The sequence below is a fragment of the Drosophila willistoni genome (genome assembly GCF_018902025.1).
Source record: "Drosophila willistoni isolate 14030-0811.24 chromosome 2R unlocalized genomic scaffold, UCI_dwil_1.1 Seg200, whole genome shotgun sequence".
Lineage (NCBI taxonomy): Eukaryota > Metazoa > Arthropoda > Insecta > Diptera > Drosophilidae > Drosophila > Drosophila willistoni.
The window spans coordinates 6220096-6243013 of NW_025814051.1; the positions used below are offsets into that span (position 1 = coordinate 6220096).

General features: G+C 36.6%; 1 protein-coding gene across 4 annotated transcripts; it reads left to right on the plus strand.

Moving 5' to 3' along the window:
• Window positions 1–2128: 2128 nt before the first annotated feature.
• Window positions 2129–13860, plus strand: LOC124460395. Of its 4 annotated transcripts, XR_006954302.1 has the most exons (4): window positions 2129–2143; window positions 7060–7179; window positions 11808–12274; window positions 13219–13860. XR_006954302.1 is itself a non-coding variant. In XM_047011043.1 (2 exons), exons 1-2 carry the CDS (start codon window positions 11777–11779, stop codon window positions 13729–13731), a joined length of 1011 nt encoding a protein of 336 aa, XP_046866999.1. In that variant the 5' UTR covers window positions 11657–11776; the 3' UTR covers window positions 13732–13860. The 4 variants fall into 4 exon arrangements, 1 of the variants encoding a protein (XP_046866999.1); XR_006954303.1 differs by lacking the exons at window positions 2129–2143; window positions 7060–7179 and adding an exon at window positions 11684–11698; XR_006954304.1 differs by lacking the exons at window positions 2129–2143; window positions 7060–7179 and adding an exon at window positions 11725–11752.
• The last annotated feature ends 9058 nt before the right edge of the window (window positions 13861–22918 follow it).

Sequence of the window (22918 nt, forward strand, 5' to 3'; positions counted from 1 at the left end):
CAAACTTTGACGCGGTCGAAGTAAGCCCTGGCCCTCTGGTTTTTTGGGTTGTTGCTAAAACTTTTCTGCTTAACCCCACAAACTTGGCTGTTCACAAAAATAGCAGTGTTTTGTTTAGTTGCGAAAAAGCAAATAAACAGTTTACAAATCTGTCAGAAGTAAGTGTACTATAATTCGCGTCAACTAAAGCTAAAACTTTCATGGTAGTCGGAAAAGAAACGCTTTGCCATGCTGAGAAGACGGAATGGATCCAAAAACTTTAAAATCAAATCTGCTGCCCTAGACTACCAAAAAAAACCCGAAAAACGTGGCGTAAAACGTGCACAAACGGATCCAGATGACTGGCACAGTACTGGTACAATACAGCAGATTCAATCAAACTCCATATGAATCTTCATATTGCAAAGTAGCGTAATATTCTCGGGCCAGGCGTTCTTAAAGCAGTCACCGGTCTAACGACCCTAAACCTAGGAGCAAGCTCAAAAATTTGATTATCAATTCGAAAGAAACGATGTTATGCCAGGGCCAGCTCAGTCGTCGGATTGGTATCCCATTAAATATGTATGTAAGTTATCCATGAAAAATGGCTACAGATCCCAGTTCAGGATTGCTGGAGTCGGTCCGGCGCAGGTGCCCCCCGGCTTTTGCCAATAGTTGGTTGAGGACTAAGTATTAAGTCCTAAGAACCAAAGGTGACCTAAATTTGAAGTTTCGAATAATTTTGAATCGACAGATTTTAATTATACCCTTTCAGAGGGTATTATAAAATTGGTCAGATGATTGTAACGCACAGAAGGAGACGTTTCCGACCCCATAAAGTATATATATTTTTGATCAGCATGAGAAGCTGAGTTGATATAGCCATGTCCGTCTGTCCGTCCGTCCGTCCGTCTGTGCGAATGCGTTTTACTCAGCCGTCTTTCGAGCTATCGGGCTGAAATTTTTTTCGGTGTTTTTTATTACCCGGGAAAAATAAAGTATGAAAACCATCAGGATCGGATCACTATATCATATAGCTCTAGAAGACCTAGGCGACATTTAACATTAGATGGCCTAGCAATAAGGACAATCGGGACAACTGAGCGACAAAGTCGACGGTATGTCCGCGGATGGTTTAATTCTGCCGACGTCGGTATAGTCGACGATGAGGCGACATTGTCGACCGGGGACATTTGGTACTGGAGGGCTACGTCTTTCGTCAGAATTAAACCATCCGCGGACATACCGTCGACTTTGTCGCTCAGTTGTCCCGATTGTCCTTATTGCTAGGCCATCTAATGTTAAATGTCGCTGCAACTCAAATGAGCGTGTCGCCGCTATGTCCCCCAAGACAGCGGACATGTCCCCGCAAACTCGACGGTGAGTCTCCGCAGACGCGTACTGCAGGGCATCAACAGAGTACATGCATAAACACACAGACGCAACGCTACATAAACTGTATGTGTATGCGTGCGTTGCTTTGCTTTGGGAATGAGGGAAGAAGAAGAACAAATTGTAGTATAAAGAGTAAAATTGTTTTGTTTGTATATTGATGAATTGAGTTGCAGAAAACAAATTTTGAACATGTAAAATTATTATTGCAAGGGTATATAAACTTCGGCATAGCCGATGTTAGCTTCTTTGATATTTTTAGTTTGCACTGCAATTTAATGAACAGCTCAAAATGCCCTTCCTTCACTATCTTGCTCGTTTCTGAAAATGGGGGACTCCTTTGTTCAGTCCAACAAAGTACTATTATTGTTATATATAAATATAGATTATGAATTTATAAAAGATTGGTGCATTTATTGTCTTTTTAATATGATTTATCAACTTTAAAGTCAAAGCATAAGGGCGCTGCTATTTTCGTGAACACAGTTGTATATACTTTATGGTCGGAAAAGCTTCCTTCTACCTGTTACATTCATTATGGTATCAAAACTTGAAAGGGTAGTCAAACTTCTGCCCGGCCTGAGTTATCCACGGCCCCCTGGTTAAAAGGAGTTTTGAAAACATTTGATATTTATAAATATTTTTTTTGTGAGAATAATAAACGTGAAATTACAATTACTCGCCACTCGTAGCGGTAAAACGTCCACAACAGTAGCAGAAAATCTTAATATTTGCTGGAGGGCACCTGTTCTTAATGGTGATTTTTATGACAGTAAGTAAGTTTACTGTAAGTTGTGCTTGAGTATATGGCGTTACCTAACCGTTGTCAATTGCTATCGGTCATATAGTCCAGTTAGGGTGGTGTAGTTTGTTGCCAAAGTGTTGTTGGTTGACAAGGAATGTTATGTGATTTGCTATATTCTATTATGTAGTCTATTTTAGAGTTCTGGTTTTGTTTTTTGGTGGTCGATATGTTTTAAGTATGTTGCTGATATGTGAGTTTTTTTGCAGTGATCAGTGGTTAAGGTTGGCTGTCAAAAGTTCTCTCCTATCGTCTAATGGGGCAGCTCGTGTCTCGTATACGGTGCTGGGTTGGGTGCGAGTTGTTTTAAATGCTCCAAGAGCGATTCTAAGGCCTGTCTTAATTGTCGACTTGATGGTGGCGCAGGGTTGATTTTAGATTCTTACTTCATAACCATTTTATTATGTTTCTTTCTACTTTAAGGTTCTGTGTGTGTGAGTTCTTCTGTGTGTGTTTCATCTGTATATGCTGTTAAAGTGTAGGCCTAGTATCTTTTCTGATGTCTCGTTTTTATACCATACACCCATAGGGTGAAATGGTATATTAAAGTCGCCAAAATGTATGTAACAGGCAGAAGGAAGCATCTCCGACCCCACAAAGTATATATATTCTTGATCAGGATCAACAACCGAGTCGATCTAGCCATGTCCGTCTGTCCGTCCGTCCGTCCGTCCGTCCGTCTGTCCGTATGAACACCTAGATCTCGGAGACTATAAGAGCTAGAGCCACCAAATTTTTTATGTAGACTCGTGTAGTATGTAGAGTGATCAAGTTTATTTCAAATTTTTGCCACGCCCCTTCCCGCCCCCGCAATTAAAAAAAAGCGTTTATCTCAAAAACTATTCCAGCTAGAGACACCATATTTGGTATGTATATTCGCTTAGTAAATGCACACATTTTGTATGCATAAAAATTTTGCCACGCCCTTTTCCGCCCCCGTAATTTGAAAAACTTGATTATCTCCCGTATTTTTTTACCTTATGCAATCAAATTTGGCACACTTAAATTTAATACTAATATCTAGAAAAATACCAATTTGATCAAAATCGGACAAAAAACAGTCGAGTTATGCATATAAACGTTTTTCCATAAGGCAGGAGTTGGCCGTTGGCTGTTGGGGGCGCTAGGGTGCTCGTATGATTGAGTGAGCGAGATACTAAGATATGCTTGTAAGAAGCATGTGAAAATGCTTGAAATATTTGCTTTACTGATGTATGGTATACCAAAGTCGGCGAGACGACTTACTTACTTCATTTTTAGTTTGTCTTTGACCCGTAGTAAGTGTGCAGTTACAATTATGTTTTCTGCAAACATGCACTTTGTGCTGGAAATAGCGCCTGAATAACATTGTGCAACACCAAATACTGCAGCTTATATGTATGTGCATACACATACAGCTGTGTTCACGAAAATAGCAGTGCAGTAGATGCTAACAAAGATTCAAACATTTTTCACATATTCCTTTTTATACATTCAGTTTTTTGACTTCGATTTTGTAAAATGGTATGTAGGCATAGGAAAACCGAAAAAATTTCCTTAATTTTACTAATTTTTAAGTTGTTTTTCACATTTTTGAGCCTAATCTTACAAATTTGGCTGTTCACAAAAATAGCAGTGTTTCGTTTAGTTGCGGAAAAAACAAATTAAAAGTTTACAAATCTGTCAGTAGTAAGTGTAATTAATTAGATAATTATGGTGTACTATTATTTGCGTCAACTAACGCTAAAAATTTCACGGTGGTCGGAAAAGGAACGCATTGCTATGCTGAAAAGATGGAGTGGCTCCAAAACTTTAAAAAACCAAGCAAAACTCATTAAAAAATCCAAATTTTAGTTGGATGTTCTGCAAAGATGGTCTCTGCTGCCCTAGACTACCAAAAATAACGTCTTTAGATGACTGGCACTTTGTTATATACAGCAGATTCAATCAGTTTGCATCGTCTAATTTTTAATATGATTTATCAACTTTAAAGTCAAAGCTTAGGGGCACTGCTATTTTCGTGAACACAGCTGTATTTAACACTTTACAAGAAACATTCCCAAAATTCAAACTACTATGGAAACCAGGGAATGTAGGAATTGCAGGAAACGAGAAAACAGACAACGCTGCAAAAAACACAGCCAAAGAACCTCTTTTAGCCAAAGACAACCATAACCTCAACTTTTTTTCCTCAGTTCAGGGAAATGAAAAATTAAGAAGTTTAACATTTAAATATTAACCAAGCGCAACTTTTTCCAAAGTATGTTTTTTTGAGTTACCCAAAAAATTTTAGAACAGCTTCAATCTGGATACCTTTTTTAGGCCGAAAAAAGTGGCCCAGTTATGAGTCACCTTAAGAAATTCACTGAAAATAAGAAAATATGACAGGAATGTCACACCAATTGTTGTGACTTAATGCTTTATTTATTATGAAGGCTTTCAATGGCAAAAACAATGAAAAACACAAAAGAAAAGGGCCTCCAATGGCCATAAATGACAACGATTTTTATTCCTCGTCGTCCATGTCACTTTCGCAGTTTTTGCATGTGAAATAATTTGCTAGCATGTTAGCGCACTTCGAATGAACTGGAATCTTGCATACATTGCAATTGATTGAGTTGGCAGCGGTCAATGTCTTCGGCAACAGCTTTAGGCAAATGATGCAGAAATCTGTTTCTTCATCAGAAGATGGTGATGTGGATTTGTCCCGCTCGTAAAGGTGTTGCCTTCTTCGGTGTTGGCTTCTTCGCCCCTTTGGCTGCTTTTGCTACTGCCTTTTCCTTCAAAACAGCACGAGTTTCTGGAGAAGTCAGTTCAGCACTTTGCACCGGCTTTCGGCCACCATTCGAAGGCTTTTTTGGTGTAGCGGCCTGAAGAGGACCAATCTCATCCAAAACCGATGAACTGCTGGTCACCAATGACATTAGAGATAGGGATTGTGAGGTAGAGGTCTCGGATGTTGCCACCTTTTTTTCAATATTTTGATGCATTACACTCACCTTTTCACTGTTAATTTCACAAAATTTTGGTACTTTGAAAAAAATCAAAATAACTTTTTCGCACGATTGTCAACACGATGCTTGGAACGCGTATATACATTGCTATTATTAACGTTGGTGTCTGTCCAAAAACTTGAAAACTTCTAACGAGCATGATTTACATGGCTCAAACTGTCATTCAATACAGCATTTCAAAAATATTTGAGAATGTCACAACTGGGCCCTCTCCCCTACTGAAATACATCAAAAACAACACACCACTTAAAAGTACAAACACATTTTTCACATACCTCCACTTGGTACCAAAGCATGAACTACAAGAAATATAACAGTAATTACCGCATTGCATAACCCACTGCAATGCCTCTCCAACCCCACAATTCCTAACATAGAATATTTAAAAAACTCAAACTGTACATTCATATTTAAGACAAGAGCACAACACATACATACATACATTATATTCAAACCCCAAATAAAACTAGCTACTCTATACATATGCTTGAATAAGTATATGAATCTATACTAGATGAGTCAAACCCTACGTTGCCCACACAAGCTAGCATAATTTTAATTGTAAGTTAGCTCTTAATATATAAGTAAATAAATAAAAAGACTTAACACTTACCGTGCAGAATTTGATTTCGATAGTCAACATACTAAATAAGTCTACATACAAAATGTGGTTGTTTTTCCTAGTATGAAATAGGTCAGATTTTCCTGATATCTGACATTATGAGAGTAGCTGACTACAAGGAAGTCTGGTAAAATATTTTTATACCATACACCCATAGGGTGAAATGGTATATTAAAGTCGCCAAAATGTATGTAACAGGCAGAAGGAAGCACCTCCGACCCCACAAAGTATATATATTCTTGATCAGGATCAACAACCGAGTCGATCTAGCCATGTCCGTCTGTCCGTCCGTCCGTCCGTCCGTCCGTCCGTATGAACACCTAGATCTCGGAGACTATAAGAGCTAGAGCCACCAAATTTGGTATGCAGTCTCGTGTAGTATGTACGCTTATCGAGTTTGTTTCAAATTTTTGCCACGCCCCCTTCCGCCCCCGGAATTTACAAAAAACCGATTTTCTTAAAAAGTATAACAGATAGAAACATCAAATTTGGTTTGTATACTCGTTTAGTTAGCGCGCAAAAAATAATTGTTCCATCTTTTTGCCACGCCCCCTTCCGCCCCCGCAATTTACAAAAAACAGATTTTCTTAAAAACTATGACAGCTACCGACATTAAATTTGGTATGTAAGCTAGCCTAACAGACGCGCAGACATTGACTATTTAATCATTTTGCCACGCCCATTTCCGCCCCCGCAAATTAAACAAAACTGATTTTCTTGAAAACTAACAAAGCTAAAGTCACCAAATTTAGTATGTATACTGGCTTAGTATGCGCGCAGAATATATATATTTTAATATGTTGCCACGCCCACTTCCGCCTCCATAATTTAGAAAAACCGATTGGCTCTTGCAATTTTTTGACCATCGCGATCAAATTTGGCAGACTAATTAATCTTATCTATTTCTACCAAACTACCAAATTCGATTGAAATCGGACTAGAAACATGCAAAATATACGTATGAACGTATTTTGCTACGCGATCCATAAGGGCAGAATTGGCCGTTGGCTAGTGGCGGCGCTAGAGTGCTTGTGTGTTTGTAGAGTGAGCGAGATAGCATATGGTATGAGGGCATGTTAAAGCAATTTATTAGACATACATTTGGTTTTCGAAATTTTAAATATTTGTTTCACCTGGTGTATGGTATACCCAAGTCGGCGAGACGACTTACTTACTTCATTTTTACTGTAAATGTACAGAGGAAAACATACCCCTGCGCTGGGTTTATCAACAGGATAACTACGTAAACAAATTAAAAAATATGGTTTTAGGTCAATAAAGGGAATGTTACCTCTCTGGTCTTCTAATCTAAAACTAATCAAAAACTGTGGTCTGAACTGTAGAACAATCGACAATTGTGGGACTGCCCAACCGGATATATAAATAGACAGGTAAATAAAATAACAAAAAAACCTCGTAGTTAATTAAAGTGTATAGTGTAAAGGTATTTTAATCAAGCTCAAAATCCAAAATATTGTTTTTTTTTGTTATTATATATAATTATAATGTTATTCAATAATTTCTTTTCCAAATATCATTATTTGCATTTCAATTTAGGCAATTTGAATAATAGATATAGGTAAAAAAAAAAAAAAAAAAAAAAAGTGCGTCTAACGGTTATACACGATAGAAGTGAAACCTTCCGTAAAACAAACTGAGAGAGAATGAGACGAAAGCAGCATTAGGAGCGGGATAATTATAGGTTCATTATAATATTGCTATAAAGGTCATATTTTATTTTCTTCATTTTATTATTAATCATCCTCAATGCTTTCAATTTCAACAAATGATACGAGTGGCTTATGATAGCTAAAATATGATACAAATGCTTTGGTTTCGATGTTGTCAACATATCTTTGAAATACCGCGTCAACTGTTGTTTTTGATCGTGTTGTTGATTCAGTGCGATTGTTACACATTTTTATACCCTTGCAGAGGGTATTATAAAATTGGTCAGATGTTTGTAACGCACAGAAGGAGACGTTTCCGACCCCATAAAGTATATATATTCTTGATCAGCATGAGAAGCTAAGTCGATATAGCCATGTCCGTCTGTCCGTCTGTCCGTCTGACTGTCTGTCCGTCGGTGCGTACGCGTTTTACTCAGCCATCTTAAGAGCTATCGGGATGAAATTTTTTTTGGGAGCTTTTTTTTACCCGGGTGAGATAAAGTATGAAAATCTTTGGGATCGGACCACTATATCATATAGCTCTAGAAGAAACATTTTTGCAAAAATTGGAGTATCCCCATGAAATTTACCAATATGATAGTAATAGATATAAAATCTCAGATCCCAAATTTGAATCTAATCCGATAAATAGAACACAAGTTACAGTCAATATAAATCGGTTCAAACGCTGCCGTCAGCGCTGCTTGCTGCCTACTACTGCCATCATCAAATCAACAGAGCACACGCATACACACACAGACGCAACGCTACATGAACTGTATGTGTATGCGTGCCGTGCTTTGCTTAGAAAATGATGGAAGAAGAAAAACTTGTGGTAAAAAGAGAAATAATATTTTGTTCGTGTATTGATGAATTGAGTTGCAGGGAAAGAAATTTCAAAAAGGAAAAATATTATTGCCAAGTATACTGCAAGGGTATATAAACTTCGGCATAGCCGAAGTTAGCTTCTTTGATATTTAAACTGAATGTTGTATTGAGAAAGTCAATTAAAGGAACCGCTGTGTCCAATGCAAAATTTACGTTAAAATCGCCACTTAAAATCATTGGAACTTTATCGTAATCTTTTCTAAGTATCCGCGATACTTCTGGTGTATACTTTATTAAATTTTCATGAATGAATTCCGTGATGCTATTTATTGATTGATTCGGTGAAATATAAATTGCCACAATTAAAACTGTTTTTCCATTGCTCAATCTGGTTTCGCATGCACATATTTCTCCCACTTTAGAGAGCTGAACAGACAGTGATTCTAGTTGCTGTGCATTCATTCATTATATATTTTGTGATACATTTTTATTTACTTTTTATACCCTTGCAGAGGGTATTGTAAAATTTGTCAGATGTTCGTAACGCACAGAAGGGACGTTTACGACCTGAGGAGCTGAGTTGATATAGCCATGTCCATCTGTCCGTCCGTCTGTGCGTATGCGTTTTACTCAGCCGTCTTAAGAGCTATCGGGATGAAATCTTTTTTTGGGGTTTTTTATTACCCGGGTAAGATAAAGTATGAAAATCCTTAGGATCGGACCACTATATCATATAGCTTTAGAAGAAAAAATTTTGCGGACATGGCTATATCAACTCAGCTTCTCATGCTGATCAAGAATTTATATACTTCATGGGGTCGTAAACGCATCCTTCTGTGCGTTACGAACATCTGACCAATTTTACAATACCCTCTGCAAGGGTATAAAAAGTAAATAAAAATGTATCACAAAATATATAAAAAGCATTATGAAATACTTCGACCAAGCTGGGAGTCGAACCCCGGCCGCCCGATCGCCAAGCGAGCACACTAACTACAGAACTCGACGGCAATTTACAAAGTGTCGACGTGGCTCTGTTGTTAGTGTGCTCGCTTGGCTTGGTTTCATCGAGTCTCAAATCACTCCCAACGATTCTAAAAAAGTTTCCACTTCAAAAATGTACGAAACTAAAGTCAAAAACCAAAGGGCCGGGGCTTACTTCGACCGGGTTAAAGTTTGTAAACTCTTGCAAGTTTTTTGTTATTCTTTCCCTACCTATAGCCATGAAAGTGAAAAAACGTTTAATCTAAAAAGTCTAATATTTGCGAAGGAACGGGCTACAATCTTAGCATAGGAAATAAGGAACTTATCGATGAATGTCATTGTTTACCACCGATTGTTACTACAAAGGCTTTATGATATAGTTGCCCGATCTTCATCAAATTCGGTACAGACATTTATAGTTACATATGTTACGCTGAGAAATATAACTTTTTATGACAATTCCTGAAAAAGTAATCAAGTTATTGCCAAAAGTCACTCTTTACCTCAACAAATTCAAAGGAATCTTTTTCGTGCTTCAATATTTAATACTAAAGGTATTTTTATTAAAAACTTTGGTATTTGACGAATGTATTAAGCACATAAATGCCTTTTGGTCGTTTTATGTTTTCCGAAAAAAATGCATGAACGTCAAAAAATGAAAAATTTTTCTGCTCACAAAATTTAAGCATCTGATGACGTTAATCCTTTGTTTTTTCGCCGTGTTTGTGTTTAGTTTTTTTTTTAATTGAAGAAATATCTTAAAGAAATTGTCATGGGTAAAAATAAATGTTCAAATGCTGCAGAAAGGAAATTAATATGGTAGTATTTCCAAAATAACAAAAGTGTTGTTCAAATCGCCAAACTGCTGAACTTTTCTCGTCGTAAAGCTGCAAATGTTGTTGCACATTATAGAAAGAATGACACTTTTGAAAATATGCCTCTCAGGAAACCAAGAAAAACAAGCGCACGAAATAATAGACGAATCGATAGCCTGAGTAAAGCAGATCCGTTTTTGAACTCATTTCAAATCAGTTCTCAAATGGAGTCCAACTATGGAGTGTGTTTTTTCAGACTATAAAACGACGCTTAACTGAAAATCAATTGTTTGGACTCATCGCAAACCGTAAGCCGATAGTTTCGGACCGAAACATAAAAAAGCGCCTTCAATTTGAACCGAACATTTTTCAAAGGCTCTCAATTTCTGGAATATGATCGTCTGGAGCGACGAATCAAAGTTCAATGTGTTTGGGAATGATGTGCGGCGACCCCCAAACAAGTAATTGGATCCAAGGTACCCCAAAAAGACGGTACAAACGGGGCCTCTTCTGTTTTGGGGGTCGCTTGGTTTGGATTTGTTTCACTTCATCTGGAGTAGGTCCCCTAATCAAAATTGTGGGTACCATGAATGGAGAAATGTGTAGGAACATACTCAGGGATCATTTGATCAATGACTACGCCGACAATTTACCGCTTGCATGGTTTTTCTGCATGCTAATGACCCCAAACATTGTTGTAAACTTGTCAAAGCATGGCTGAAAAATGAGTTTATAATAGTTTTGAATTGGCCCCAGCAAACTCCCGGCCTAAATTCAATAGAAAATTTGTTGGGGATATTGAAAAGAGCCGTATCGGAGCGAAAGCCAGCAAACAAAAAGGATTTGTGGGAAGTTATTTAACAAGAATGGGGTAAAATCACTCCAGATCAATGTAGACGACTTGTGGCCACAATGCCGAAGCGATGTTCGCCTGTTTTAAAGCTAAAAGGTCACCCCACTCAATATTAATTTGAATTTTTAAAAAAATAAGTGCCGGTTCCGACAAAATTTACATGGTTTTAAGGGTTTTTTTTTCAGGTGACTTAATTATGTGAGCAGGAAGTTTTGGCGATACATAACTATTTTTAAGTTTTTTTTCTAAAAAAAAATGTACAACAACGGTAAAATGAAAATTATTCATAGTATGCGTATAAGTATCGTACTTGATATATTTGCTTTAATTATGTGAGCACAAGTGTATATGATATAATCACCCGATTTTGATCAAATTTGGCACAGTGTAATAAACACATCAATATTAAGTTTCACGGACGCACGAACATTTGAACTATTTGAGCTCGTCTCATCGTGTTGATCAAGAGTGTATATACTATATATGTATATGGTCGAAGATGCTTCATTCTGTTCATTGCACTCTTATGACCAAAATTAATATACCCTCTTTGCAATCGTATAAATATTATAGAAATTGTACCCAATTGCGCTGCCCGAATTTCTCGGAGCTTCCACGTAACGATGTAAATGGATCAAATAAAAACAAATTAATATGCAAACATATGACGAAGTTGGCGAGACGACTTACTTCAGTTTTCATTACAATTATTAAATTATTTGACGCAATATCAAGGCAAAGTAATCAAAACAAATTTAAAGTAATTAAAATTCATTGTACATTTATTATTTTTAATACATTAAAGAGTCAAAAAGTATCCGATATTTGCATTGTTCAAATGAATGTATACTTGATTTTGTCTATCGTAGCTCAATTAATCTTTGTGGCCTCGTGGAAGATTAACAGGAACGGTACAAAATTAAATAGCCTGCCGGATGGTACTCTCATCGATATCAAAGATGCCCCATATCGAGCATGGGTATATAACCCTACCGGACAGGTTATATATGATTCAGCCGCTGGAGTTATAATTTCAAATCGCATCGTCTTAACAACAGCTTCAATTTGCCTTTCAAGATTTGATGGTATGCCTGCGTTAAACGTTTTTGCAGGATGTACTACATTAGGAGACAATAATACCCAAAATTATGGGGTTAAGAAAATTGTAACACATCCAAAATATAATGTTGCTAATGGACCGACTAACAATCTTGCAATGCTGTATTTAGATAGGTATATACCGTGGGATTCGCAAACTGTAAAGCCCGTGGCTCTCAACACGAAGAAAACAACCGGGCACACAACATGTATTTATACCGCATGGCGTCGAAAACAGGTAGGTATTTAAAAGCCCAAAAAGTATTTTAGTAGTTTTTAATTATTATCAGCACCAATAAAAAAGAAGTAAGTCGTCTCGCCGACTTGGGTACACCATACACCAGGTGAAACAAATATTTAAAATTTCGAAAACCAAATGTATGTCTATTAAATTGTTTTAACATGACCTCCTCCTACCATATGCTATCTCGCTCACTCTACAAACACACGAGCACTCTAGCGCCGCCACTAGCCAACGGCCAATTCTGCCCTTATGGACGTTCATACGTATTTGCATGTTTCTAGTCCGATTTCAATAAAATTTGATAGAAATAAGATTAATTAGTCTGCCGAATTTTATTGCGATACTCAAAAAATTGCAAGAGCCAATCGGTTTTTTCTAAATTTTGGAGGCGTAAGTGGGCGTGGCAAAATATTAAAATATATAAATTCTGCGCGCATGATAAACAAATCTACATATTAAGTTTGGTGACATTAGCTTTGATAGTTTTCGAGAATATCAGTTTTTTTTATTTGCGGGGACGGAAGTGAGCTGTTTAAAATTTTTAAATAGTTAATATCTGCGCGTCTATTAAGTTAGTTTACATACCAAATTAAATGTCGGTAGCTGTCATAGTTTCTAAGAAAATCTGTTTTATGTAAATTCCAGGGGCGGATGGGGGCGTGGCGAAAAGTTTCAACAACTAGGTTCTGCGCGGAAACTAAACGAGTATATAAACCAAACTTCATGTCTCTAGCTGTTATACTTTTTAAGAAAAACAGTTTTATGTAAATTCTGGAATTCGGAGAAACTTCTTTCTGCCTGTTACATACATTTTTGACTTTAATATACCATTTCATCCTATGGGTGCATGGTATAAAAATTATATTTAGTAGGCAGTCTCTTGTACCATATATCTGATTTGTATCTCCATTTCTCTCTCTCTCACGCATTTATCTTAGGTGAACAAAACCTATATATCTGACCACTTGGAATCATTCGAAGTAGTTCTTTGGAATTTCAAGGACTGCGAAAAAAAAATACAAAATATTAAAGGATATCCGGCAGAAGAAATGTACCAAAGATGTTTTCATGGTGAAGGAGATACATGCACCATAATACCTGAACCAGAACCATTGCATGAGTATGAAGTAGGTGCCCCATTGGTCTGCCAAAATAAATTGTTCGCAATGGCGACGAGCGATAACTATTTAGATAAGGGTGTTCAATTGTACCACGACGTTGGTTATTATAATGACTGGATACGGCGGACCAATGCATCTTTGCATGATTCGGCGTCTACAACTTCAATACATTCAACACCTTCAATACCTTCGATATCTGTCGAAGATGTCGAATCTTCGACAGATTTAACAAGTATAAGCTCAAACAATTCAGCTTTTGATATGCAAAGAAGCAATTTTCAAGAGACTTGCTTGATAACCATGGCCGCCTTTTTACTTTGGAGTACGTGAGTCCAGAACACGACCAAATTGTTAGCAACTGATCAATTCTATAATGATTCTATAAAGAGTTTCTAAGAAGCTGAAAAACATTTCTGTCAATATTCCGTATTTCGCAATAAAAAAATTTACATTTTTTAATTATTTTGTATTAGATACATTCAAAATTGCGAAACCAAAAAAAAAAGGTAGTAAGTCGTTTCGCCGACTTAGGTATACCATACACCAGTAAAACAAAAATTTGAAATTTATAATAAAAAATGCATTTACGCATTTTAAAAAAATTATGTTTACATGCTTTTTACAAGCATATCTCACTATCTCGCTTACATAACATATGAGCACACTAGCGCCAACGGCCAAACCCGGCCTTCCGGAAAAACGTTTATATGCATAACTTGACTATTTTTAGTCCGATTTTGATCAAATTTGGTGTTTTGCTAGATATTAGCATCAAATTTAAGTGTGCCATTGAATTTAATTGGACAAGGCAACAAATTACGGGAGATAATCGAGTTTTTTCAAAGCACGGGGCGGAAAAAAATATATATACCAAATTGTTTTTCTAGCTATAGTTAGTTTTTGAGAAAAGCCCTTTTTTTAAATTGCGGGGGCGGAAAGAGGTGTGGCAAAAATTTAAAATAAACTTGATCACTTTACATACTACTATTCTAGCTTTTATAGTCTCCGAGATCTGCGTGTTCATACGGACAGGCGGACGAACGGACTGACATGGCTAGATCGACTCGGCTGTTGATGCTGATCAAGAATATATATACTTTATGGGGTCGGAAACGTCTGCTTTTGTGCGACACAAACATCTGAGCAATTTTATAATACCGTCTGCAAAGGTATAAAAATTTCGTTTTTGTAAACATACATAACACTCGCCGATGTATACGATAACTTGCAAGATAATATACTGATCTGCTTAACACTGCTAAGTACCTTTATTAGCAACGTCAAACACTTGTCCATTACATTGTTACCTCACTTGATGCCTTAACTTTTTAGCTAATTTATCTTTCAGCTTAATTGCCAAATTTAGAGCGAGCAAAATAATAGTAGTAAAGGTTCTAAACTATTGCTTGAAGGTTTGTTTTTTATACCCTTGCAAAAAGGGTATATTAATTTTGGTCAAAAGTGTGCAACGCATAGAAGGAAGCATCTCCGACCATATAAAGTATATATATTCTTGATCAGCACGACGAGACGAGTTCAAATAGCCATGTCCGTCCGTCCGTCCGTCCGTCCGTCTGGATCAACGCAAACTCCTCCTAGACCGTAAGAGCTACAGAGCTGAAATTTTGCATGTAGGCTTGTATATACTGCAGGCGTTGTATATCTCGGATTCAGCCGGATCGGATCACTATATCATATAGCTCCCATACAAATGGCAAAGTCACGAACAGTGACTTTTCTTAATAACTTCGTTATTTTCTGAGCTATTGTCGTAAATTTTAATATTGGTGAGTTAATTACACATATAAACGACTGTGCCAAATTCGATCAAGATCGGGTGACTATATCATATAGCTCCCATAGGAACGATCTTTCGAAAACAGTGACTTTGGTGAATAACTTCGTTACTTTTGACGCGATTGCTTTCAAATTAAACATTTGTTAGTTTAATATATCTGTTAATGATTGTGCCAAATTTGATAAGGATCGGGTAGCTATATCATATAGCTCCCATAGGAACGATCGGTGGAAAACAGTGACTTTGATCAATAACTCCGTTATTTCCTATGTAGGCCGTTCTTTCGTAAACATTAGCCTTTTTAGCTTAAACGTTTTTCCACTTTTGATGGCTATAGGTAAGGAAAGAGTTACCAAAAATGTTGCAAGGGTATACAAACTTTGACGCGGTCGAAGTTAGCCCTGGCCCTCTGGTTTTACTATATTTCATGTGTTAAGTGTCCGCGAACAAAAATCGCCCAAATTGGAGAAAAGAAAAGTGCGAGCCTCAAGGCTTCGTCCGTTTACATCTGCTGTGGAGATCATGGAAGAACTTGAAGTGCCGGCCAGTGTTTGGACAGTGCGTCGGGTAACTTGAACGTTCGAAGTCCTCGAAAAGTTCCGCTTTTTTCACAGAAGAATATAAAAGAAAGGATTGAATACGTAAAATTCCACCTAAATTGGTCTGTGGCGAAATGGCGCAACGTACTCTGGTCAGATGAGTCCGAAATTGTGATGTTTGGAGGGAGGGGATCTCGTAAAATTTATTGAGGAAGTTATGCTTCCATATGCCGAAGAGAAGATGCCACTGCGTTGGGTGTTTCAAGAAGACATTGACCCAAAACACACAAGCAAAGTTGCAAAAGCTTGTTTCGAAAATGCAGGAGTAGATGTAATGAAGTGGCCGGCCGCCACAGTCGCCCGATCTCAACCCTATCAAAAATGTATGGTCCGACGTTAAGAAGGGAGTAGCTGTTGCAAAGCCAACCACTAAAAGAGGTCTTTGGACTGCTATAGAGCAGGTGAGTAGAAATTCACCTAGTCTTTATTTTAAAACTATTTCACTGGAATAAAGTCCTATAAATAAAGTCCTATTTTAAAATTTTAGCTCTACAAAATCGATGCTTCTATTATTTTGTTCGCCTCAATTTGTTACCATTGACACAAAATCTTCATTATTTTCGGAAAATCAAAATGGAGTGTTTTGTTTTTTGTTTATAATATAATTAATAACTGGCCGAATAGTAAATTTGCATACCAAGAAGTCGCAGTCTAGCCCCGATAACATAACTTTCTATGCTATTTATAAAATGGGTGATGCTACTACTATTATTTTGCTCGCAACTGTAAGTCATACATATAAATAACATTCAAACTGATTAAAAAATTGCATAATTTGATTCCAAAATATAAATATGTGTAAGTTGGCATACTGAACTAGATCTTAAAACGTTAACACGGCCAATCATTTGGTCACACCCACTTGGTAATCAACAGACAGACAAATCATAATCCCCACAACAAGTCGACCACTGTACAATCCACCACCAACCATCCTTCTGCGAACACCTGATGTAATTGCCAATTGCAGCGGGGAAAAAATAGAAATAAAAAACCAAAAAAAACAAAACTATTGGAAAAATATATTTTGATTTGAGCTGGCAAAAAAAAAAACAAAATTCACAATTGCTTGGCAATTTCACACTTTCGATCGTCGCCGTCGAAACAAAAAGCACTAACCCGACGGGCAAAAACGACTTTTCATATGGATTGCTACCCACTGTGCAATTAACACCTCAGCGGTAAAAGCTAAAAACCTAAATTATACATCACCATATAGATAGTATAGTCTAGTCGACGAATGTTGTTGCAGTAAAGGAAGGGGGGGACCCACAAAGAGTCAATTTCTAATTAATAAAAATATCAAATGGCAGGCAAATAATATACAATTTTATTACCAATGCAATTTAATAACTCACTATATGTTTGTTAAAAGGCTTTTCTGTCTCTCATATTCACAACTATGTATGTATGTATGTTGAGATTGCATATGGCCAATCAATTTGACCAATCAATAATTCAAGTGTTTGTGGTGTGCGTTAGCCTAATTGATTTTCAATTATATTTATTGTAAATACTTTGTGACATAATTAAAAGTTTGTTTTTTGTTTTGGTTGACAAAATAGGACACACACACAAACACACACACACACACAAACACAAACACGCGCGCGCAGAGGCACACAAAGTTTAAATAAAAAACTTGCATTTGCTTGCATTTTCCTTTTGGTTAAATGATTTATATCTAGGCGACAATAAATCACAGTACAAAAAAGGCTTTGCGATAGAAATTAATCACAGTGGTCACACTTTATAACTAAAAATAAAATATCCTCAATTGGAGATGGCAAAATTAAATGTAAATTGAATTGTAAATTATTTTATTTAGTGATCATAATCTGAAATGTTAGCGAATATTGCTTAGAAGATTTTTCAATTAATGAGATAACTGGTAATTTCTCATTCCATAGCATTCATTCTTGGTTTTATAAACAATATATTTAAAAAAAATATATAATAAGAATAGGGGAAAAAAGATTTTTTTCACTTTAATTTGTTTGTCTGATGCACAAAATTCAATAAGACATACATAGTATAGATAGCGATTTATTTTTATTTATTTCAGGAAATTCAATTCGAATAATATAAAATTATAATTAATATAAATTAAAATTAAAGGTGTTAATTATATTTTGAGACGCTTATTAACTTTATTTGGATTTTTTCTTAAGGGTTTTTAGTAAGAATTTTTTTTTGAGAAAAGTATAATAGATCAATGAATGAAATTTTCCACAGTTGTTGGGGAAACTTTATTCTATGCATAATCATTTTTTTTCGGCTATCCGTGAAAAGGGGGAGGGGTGAGGATTTTTCCAATGGCATCCCCATTTTGTCCTTATGGAAGTCCTACCGTTCGCAAATGAAGTCTGAACCCAAAAATATAAATTTTTTCTTAATCTAGACACTTTTCCGCAACGCTGGTAGTAGAATTGGGAAAAAAGGATGAAAAATGAAAAAGTTATGAGCTTTTTTCGAAAAAAATTTATTTTTTGCCTTTTTTTCGTTACTAATTCATTTTTAAATAACCAATTTTAAATATTTTTCGCCAATTCTACTACCAGCGCTGAACAATATCCTAAAGAACATGTGTAAAAAATTTCATGGCGATTGGTTAATCTTTACGCATTGTAGGACTTCCATGAGCTCCAAAAATGTAGTTTTGAGAAAAACGCGTTTGAAAATATGCGCTACGGCACAGCGCGCTTGACACCGCTCGACATAACGGCCGACAACGTTCGTAATTTTAGAGATTTCAACTTGAAATTTTTACACAGTATTCTTGAAATATATATCTATCCGAAAAAGCCAAAAAATAAAAATCATATTTTTTTATAACACAAGGTAGAAACCCCCCTTAATAGTATGTTTTACAATGTTTTTATTGTCGGCGTGGTCTTTTTTCGAGTGTGGCCGTATCTTGTTAAACTGAGAATACATTGAAATTATCGAAACTTAAAATACTAGATGTATCGATATTGTTCGAGGCCTCTTACTACGATACAAATAAGCTACGACAAAAGGTATATTGGAATTTTGCATATAAACTCGTTCTACACTTAAAATATATTAAAAATTAAAATTTAGAGAAAATTTCAAAAACAATGCCAAAGCACGTTACTTTAGTTCCATCTCTAGTCGTTGGCTTTGGCATTAGATAATCATGCATATGGTCATTGTATTTCTTTATATCCTTTCGCCTGTTTTCTATCTACTCATACACAATTTTTATGTCTATGTATGTGTGATTGTGTCTTGCAGAGACCCCTTAGGCTCTGTCACAGAGAATGATGTGGCATCGAGGGGCTACAGCGGTGTGAGGTCGAGACGACATCAACGACGACGATTCCGACGTCCAGACTCCACTCCACTCACTTTGGCATATTAGTTTCAATTCATTTTAGTGTCCAACTTTGATTTTTGTGGCTTTGTTTGCGCTGGTTTCCCCTCTCGTCTCTTTGCTTTTTATTTTGTGTTCGTTTTCGAAGTGTTGCCAGTCCAATTGACAGTCAAATTGACAAAGCCGCCTGCAGGCCACAGTCGTTCGTTTGGTCGGTCATACATTCGTCGATCGGTTCCAGGTCCCAGGTCCCAGGACTTTTATGGTCGGCTGTCTTGCAGCATTTGAAGCTTATAAATTATTTCTCTGTCTCGTGTCTTTGGAGTGCAGCACTTGCTGTTGCCGTTTGGAAATGAAAAGTGACATGGACTTGGATTTGAATTTTGAATTTTGGGTCGATTTGTTACTTATGTGTGTGCATGTTTTTCTATACGACTTCTCTCTCTATCTACCTGTAACATAACTTCCCTCCAACTTTGGCCCCACTCGCCTTCTCGGCTTATTACCTAATTTCATTGGCCACCAAAACGTCATTGACTGGCGAACCGTGCAAAGCTTTTGGATCGCTGTTTTTGGCATTTTAAGTGCCTTGTGCCATATGATGCAAATAGATTTCTTTGATGTTTTTTCTTTTGGCATTTGTTTTTGGTAAGCATGGACAAGGGTCAAATGTTAAGGAAAACTATTCCGGATATTTCTTTAGAAATAACTATACCTGCGATTTTTATTAAGTTTAAAAAACATTTTGACTTAAACAAAAAAAAAAAAACTAGACATTCATTAAATGTTGTATAATGGAACAATTTTCTTTTCTCTTACCCATTTTCGGTTTAAGTGATGACTTTACCTTGATTATTTTTATTTTTATTTTTTTTGGATTATTTTTTCATACTTAAGATGTTTTCCAGCTTCGTAAAATAAAAGTCCTAAATACATGGTATAAAACCAAAAAAAAAATATTACTTTTATTTATTGCAACTTGAATTGGCACAATCTGAAGAATTTGATACAAATCAAGAAGGTTATTTGAGTTCTTTTTTTTTTTTTTTGTGCAACTAAAGCTCAAATTGGAACATGAAAATGCTTCGAACCAAAAAAACATTTCTTATTTGAACTAATTTTATTTATTTTTTTTTTTGGTTTTTTTAAGAGGATTTTGAACAATAGGTGAAATTCTAAAAATTTATTGGACTATTGCCTATTAAATGTATGTAACTATTTTGAGTACTTAGGATTTGTTTAGTTGCAACTCACATATGGCAGACACATAAAAAGAATTCTAGGCCTCTTGGATCAAAGAAACAAAGAGAAATTTTTCGATTTGATAGTTGGAACTTCAAATTAACAGTTTATCATTAATTTTTACTACGAAAATCAACAGCGGATAACATAGTTGGTCTCGCGTTGCAAAAGTTAGGCACAAGTATTTATCTTGGAAGTCCATTCAATCAAATTTTTTGTGAGGTTTTTTTCTTGTAACTCAATTCTATTTTTGAAGTTTTTTGTCATACGAATTGCATAACATTTGAAAATCGAAGTATGTATATAGTTATGCATAGAACGTAAGAATTTGCATATCAACAATCAGACATTTTCACATTGTTTCATGTCAACTCCACCACCATCACCACACCCAGGGGTAAAAACCACCAAAAGCAACCCACATTCACAATCAGCATCCTTTTGGAAACAAATGCTACCACCATTCTCCTCTTCCTCCTGACACAGAGTTTTGTCTCTAATTTAATTTGCATTTTAACAACTTTTTGCGTGTGGCTTTTTTGTTTAGTGGACAGCGGGCAAGGCCTGAAAGATCTGGGCTTGGGCCTGGGCTATGGATTGGGCTTGGAGCTTGAGTTGGGGCGTGACTCCAACATGCGCCAAGTGCGTGAAACGCCAAAATAACACAAGCAACCTGCCAAGATTTTTGGTGTACCTGCGGGCTTGTCGGCCGCGCGCTCAAATTAAATTAGTTTGAATAAACAGCGAATGGAGCAAGCAAAAAAAATACAAAAATAAAAATAAAACCAAAAATGTGCATAATAAATGAAACGAAACTGAATACTGGAACCACTGAGTGTAGAGAGCCCAGCTTAAAATAACCATCACTATAGCCTGTAGAAGAAAGAGACAGAATACCGAGAAAATAAAGGCAAAAGGCGACAGAAGACGACCACAACGACAACGACGACCATGACAGACTGGAGGAGAAACAGAGAGAGACCCATCTCATTCCATGACCAAAACCATGGCCAACTGCGTGGGCGCAAAAGCTTGCGCAGGTGATTTTAATCGCATGCCAGGAATCTGGCATAAACAGGTGAACCTCGCCTTACCTCAACTCAACTTAACTCAACTCGATTCTTTCCTTGATGAAGAAGGCAAAGAAGAAGTCGCAAACTGACTTCTTTCAGCTTCGAAATTGAACCGCAAGGCATAAAAATGGCAAAAAAAAAAATTAAATCAGACACAGAAGAAAGAAGGTTACTCCGCGACTTAATCTCCTTTTAGCTAGAGTTAATAGAGTAGGATACAATTTATATCACGCGTGACACGAACACAAAATTCACTTTTAATTTAATTCAGAACTGAAAATTCTTTACAGTTTAGAGTCATAAGGACAAAGTAAAATTCCACTTTTTATTCAATAATTGACATATATTTCCAAAACAAGTTCAAAGTATCTTAACGAAAAATTCTACAATTTTCTGAAGTAATTTTTTATGAGAACTTGATCCTAACATCTCTGGGAGAACCTGGCACAAATGGGAAGCCACCGATGATCATCGTCAAAAAGGACGCAAAGGAAAAACGTGAAACGAAAATTGTAAATCACGAATTTTGCTGCAAGATATGCAAAACAAAAAAAAACAAAAAAATAGCCGGCGCACATTTTGTAGCAAATTGAATTTTCAGCGGAAAAAAAAATAACGAAAGAAGCCTTGTTAAAGGCGAAAAAATAAGAATCAACAGCGCGCGCTTGCGCATAAATTTCCGAAGAAGCAAGCGGCAGCAACAACAAAAAGAACAACAACAACCAGCAGCAGCAGCGACAGGTTGCAACAAGTTGCATGCTTTGTGTATAAGCCACCAATCTGCATATACAAGCCCATAAAGCAATTTCCATTTGTGCACCACAAAAGAGGAGACGACTAAAACACTCTGCCCAACCACCCCCGTCCGATCGACCGAGACCACAGAAGGTAAGAAAACCGCACCAAAAATGAGCAAGGGCGAGGCCTCAAGCCTTACCCAAACGGAGCAACCAACCACCAAGACCGAATGTATGCATGCCGCAACCTTGATCCTTGGAACTTTAATAAGTTCGCAGCTTACACAGCTCGAAATGGAATCGGCCGAGAAGATTCTGTTCTGATTTCATACTCTCTGGTGTACCATTGTATATCTCTCTCCTAGTGTCCCACACACTTGGATTGAGCGCGCACACGCATTTTGTTGTATTTTATTTACTTGATTTTTATGCAAATTTTTATTTTTATTTGTTAAAGGCAAAAATGTGCAGCACAGCAACGACAAAGCTGACGACGAATTCATTTTCGTTTCTTACATACCCTGTGTGTTGCCATGATTTTGAACTTGATGTTTACTAGGTTCAATCGAATCTTTGAACTAACAATAGGAGACTGACAATTGATCCTTCTCTCGCCATATTTTGAAATATGAAAATTTCCAAGTGGAAGCCTTTTCGACTAACCTGTTAAGCATCTTGTAAGGCTTTCTATTGTATACGGACTTCAGATACCCTACAGGATATTGGTAAGT

Bases quoted from the DNA above. Each gene is read 5' to 3' on its own strand.
- LOC124460395 (XM_047011043.1), top strand. From the start codon at position 11,777: ATGAATGTATACTTGATTTTGTCTATCGTAGCTCAATTAATCTTTGTG. The intron at 12,275-13,218 runs GTAGGTATTTAA...CATTTATCTTAG, and splicing joins CCGCATGGCGTCGAAAACAG to GTGAACAAAACCTATATATC.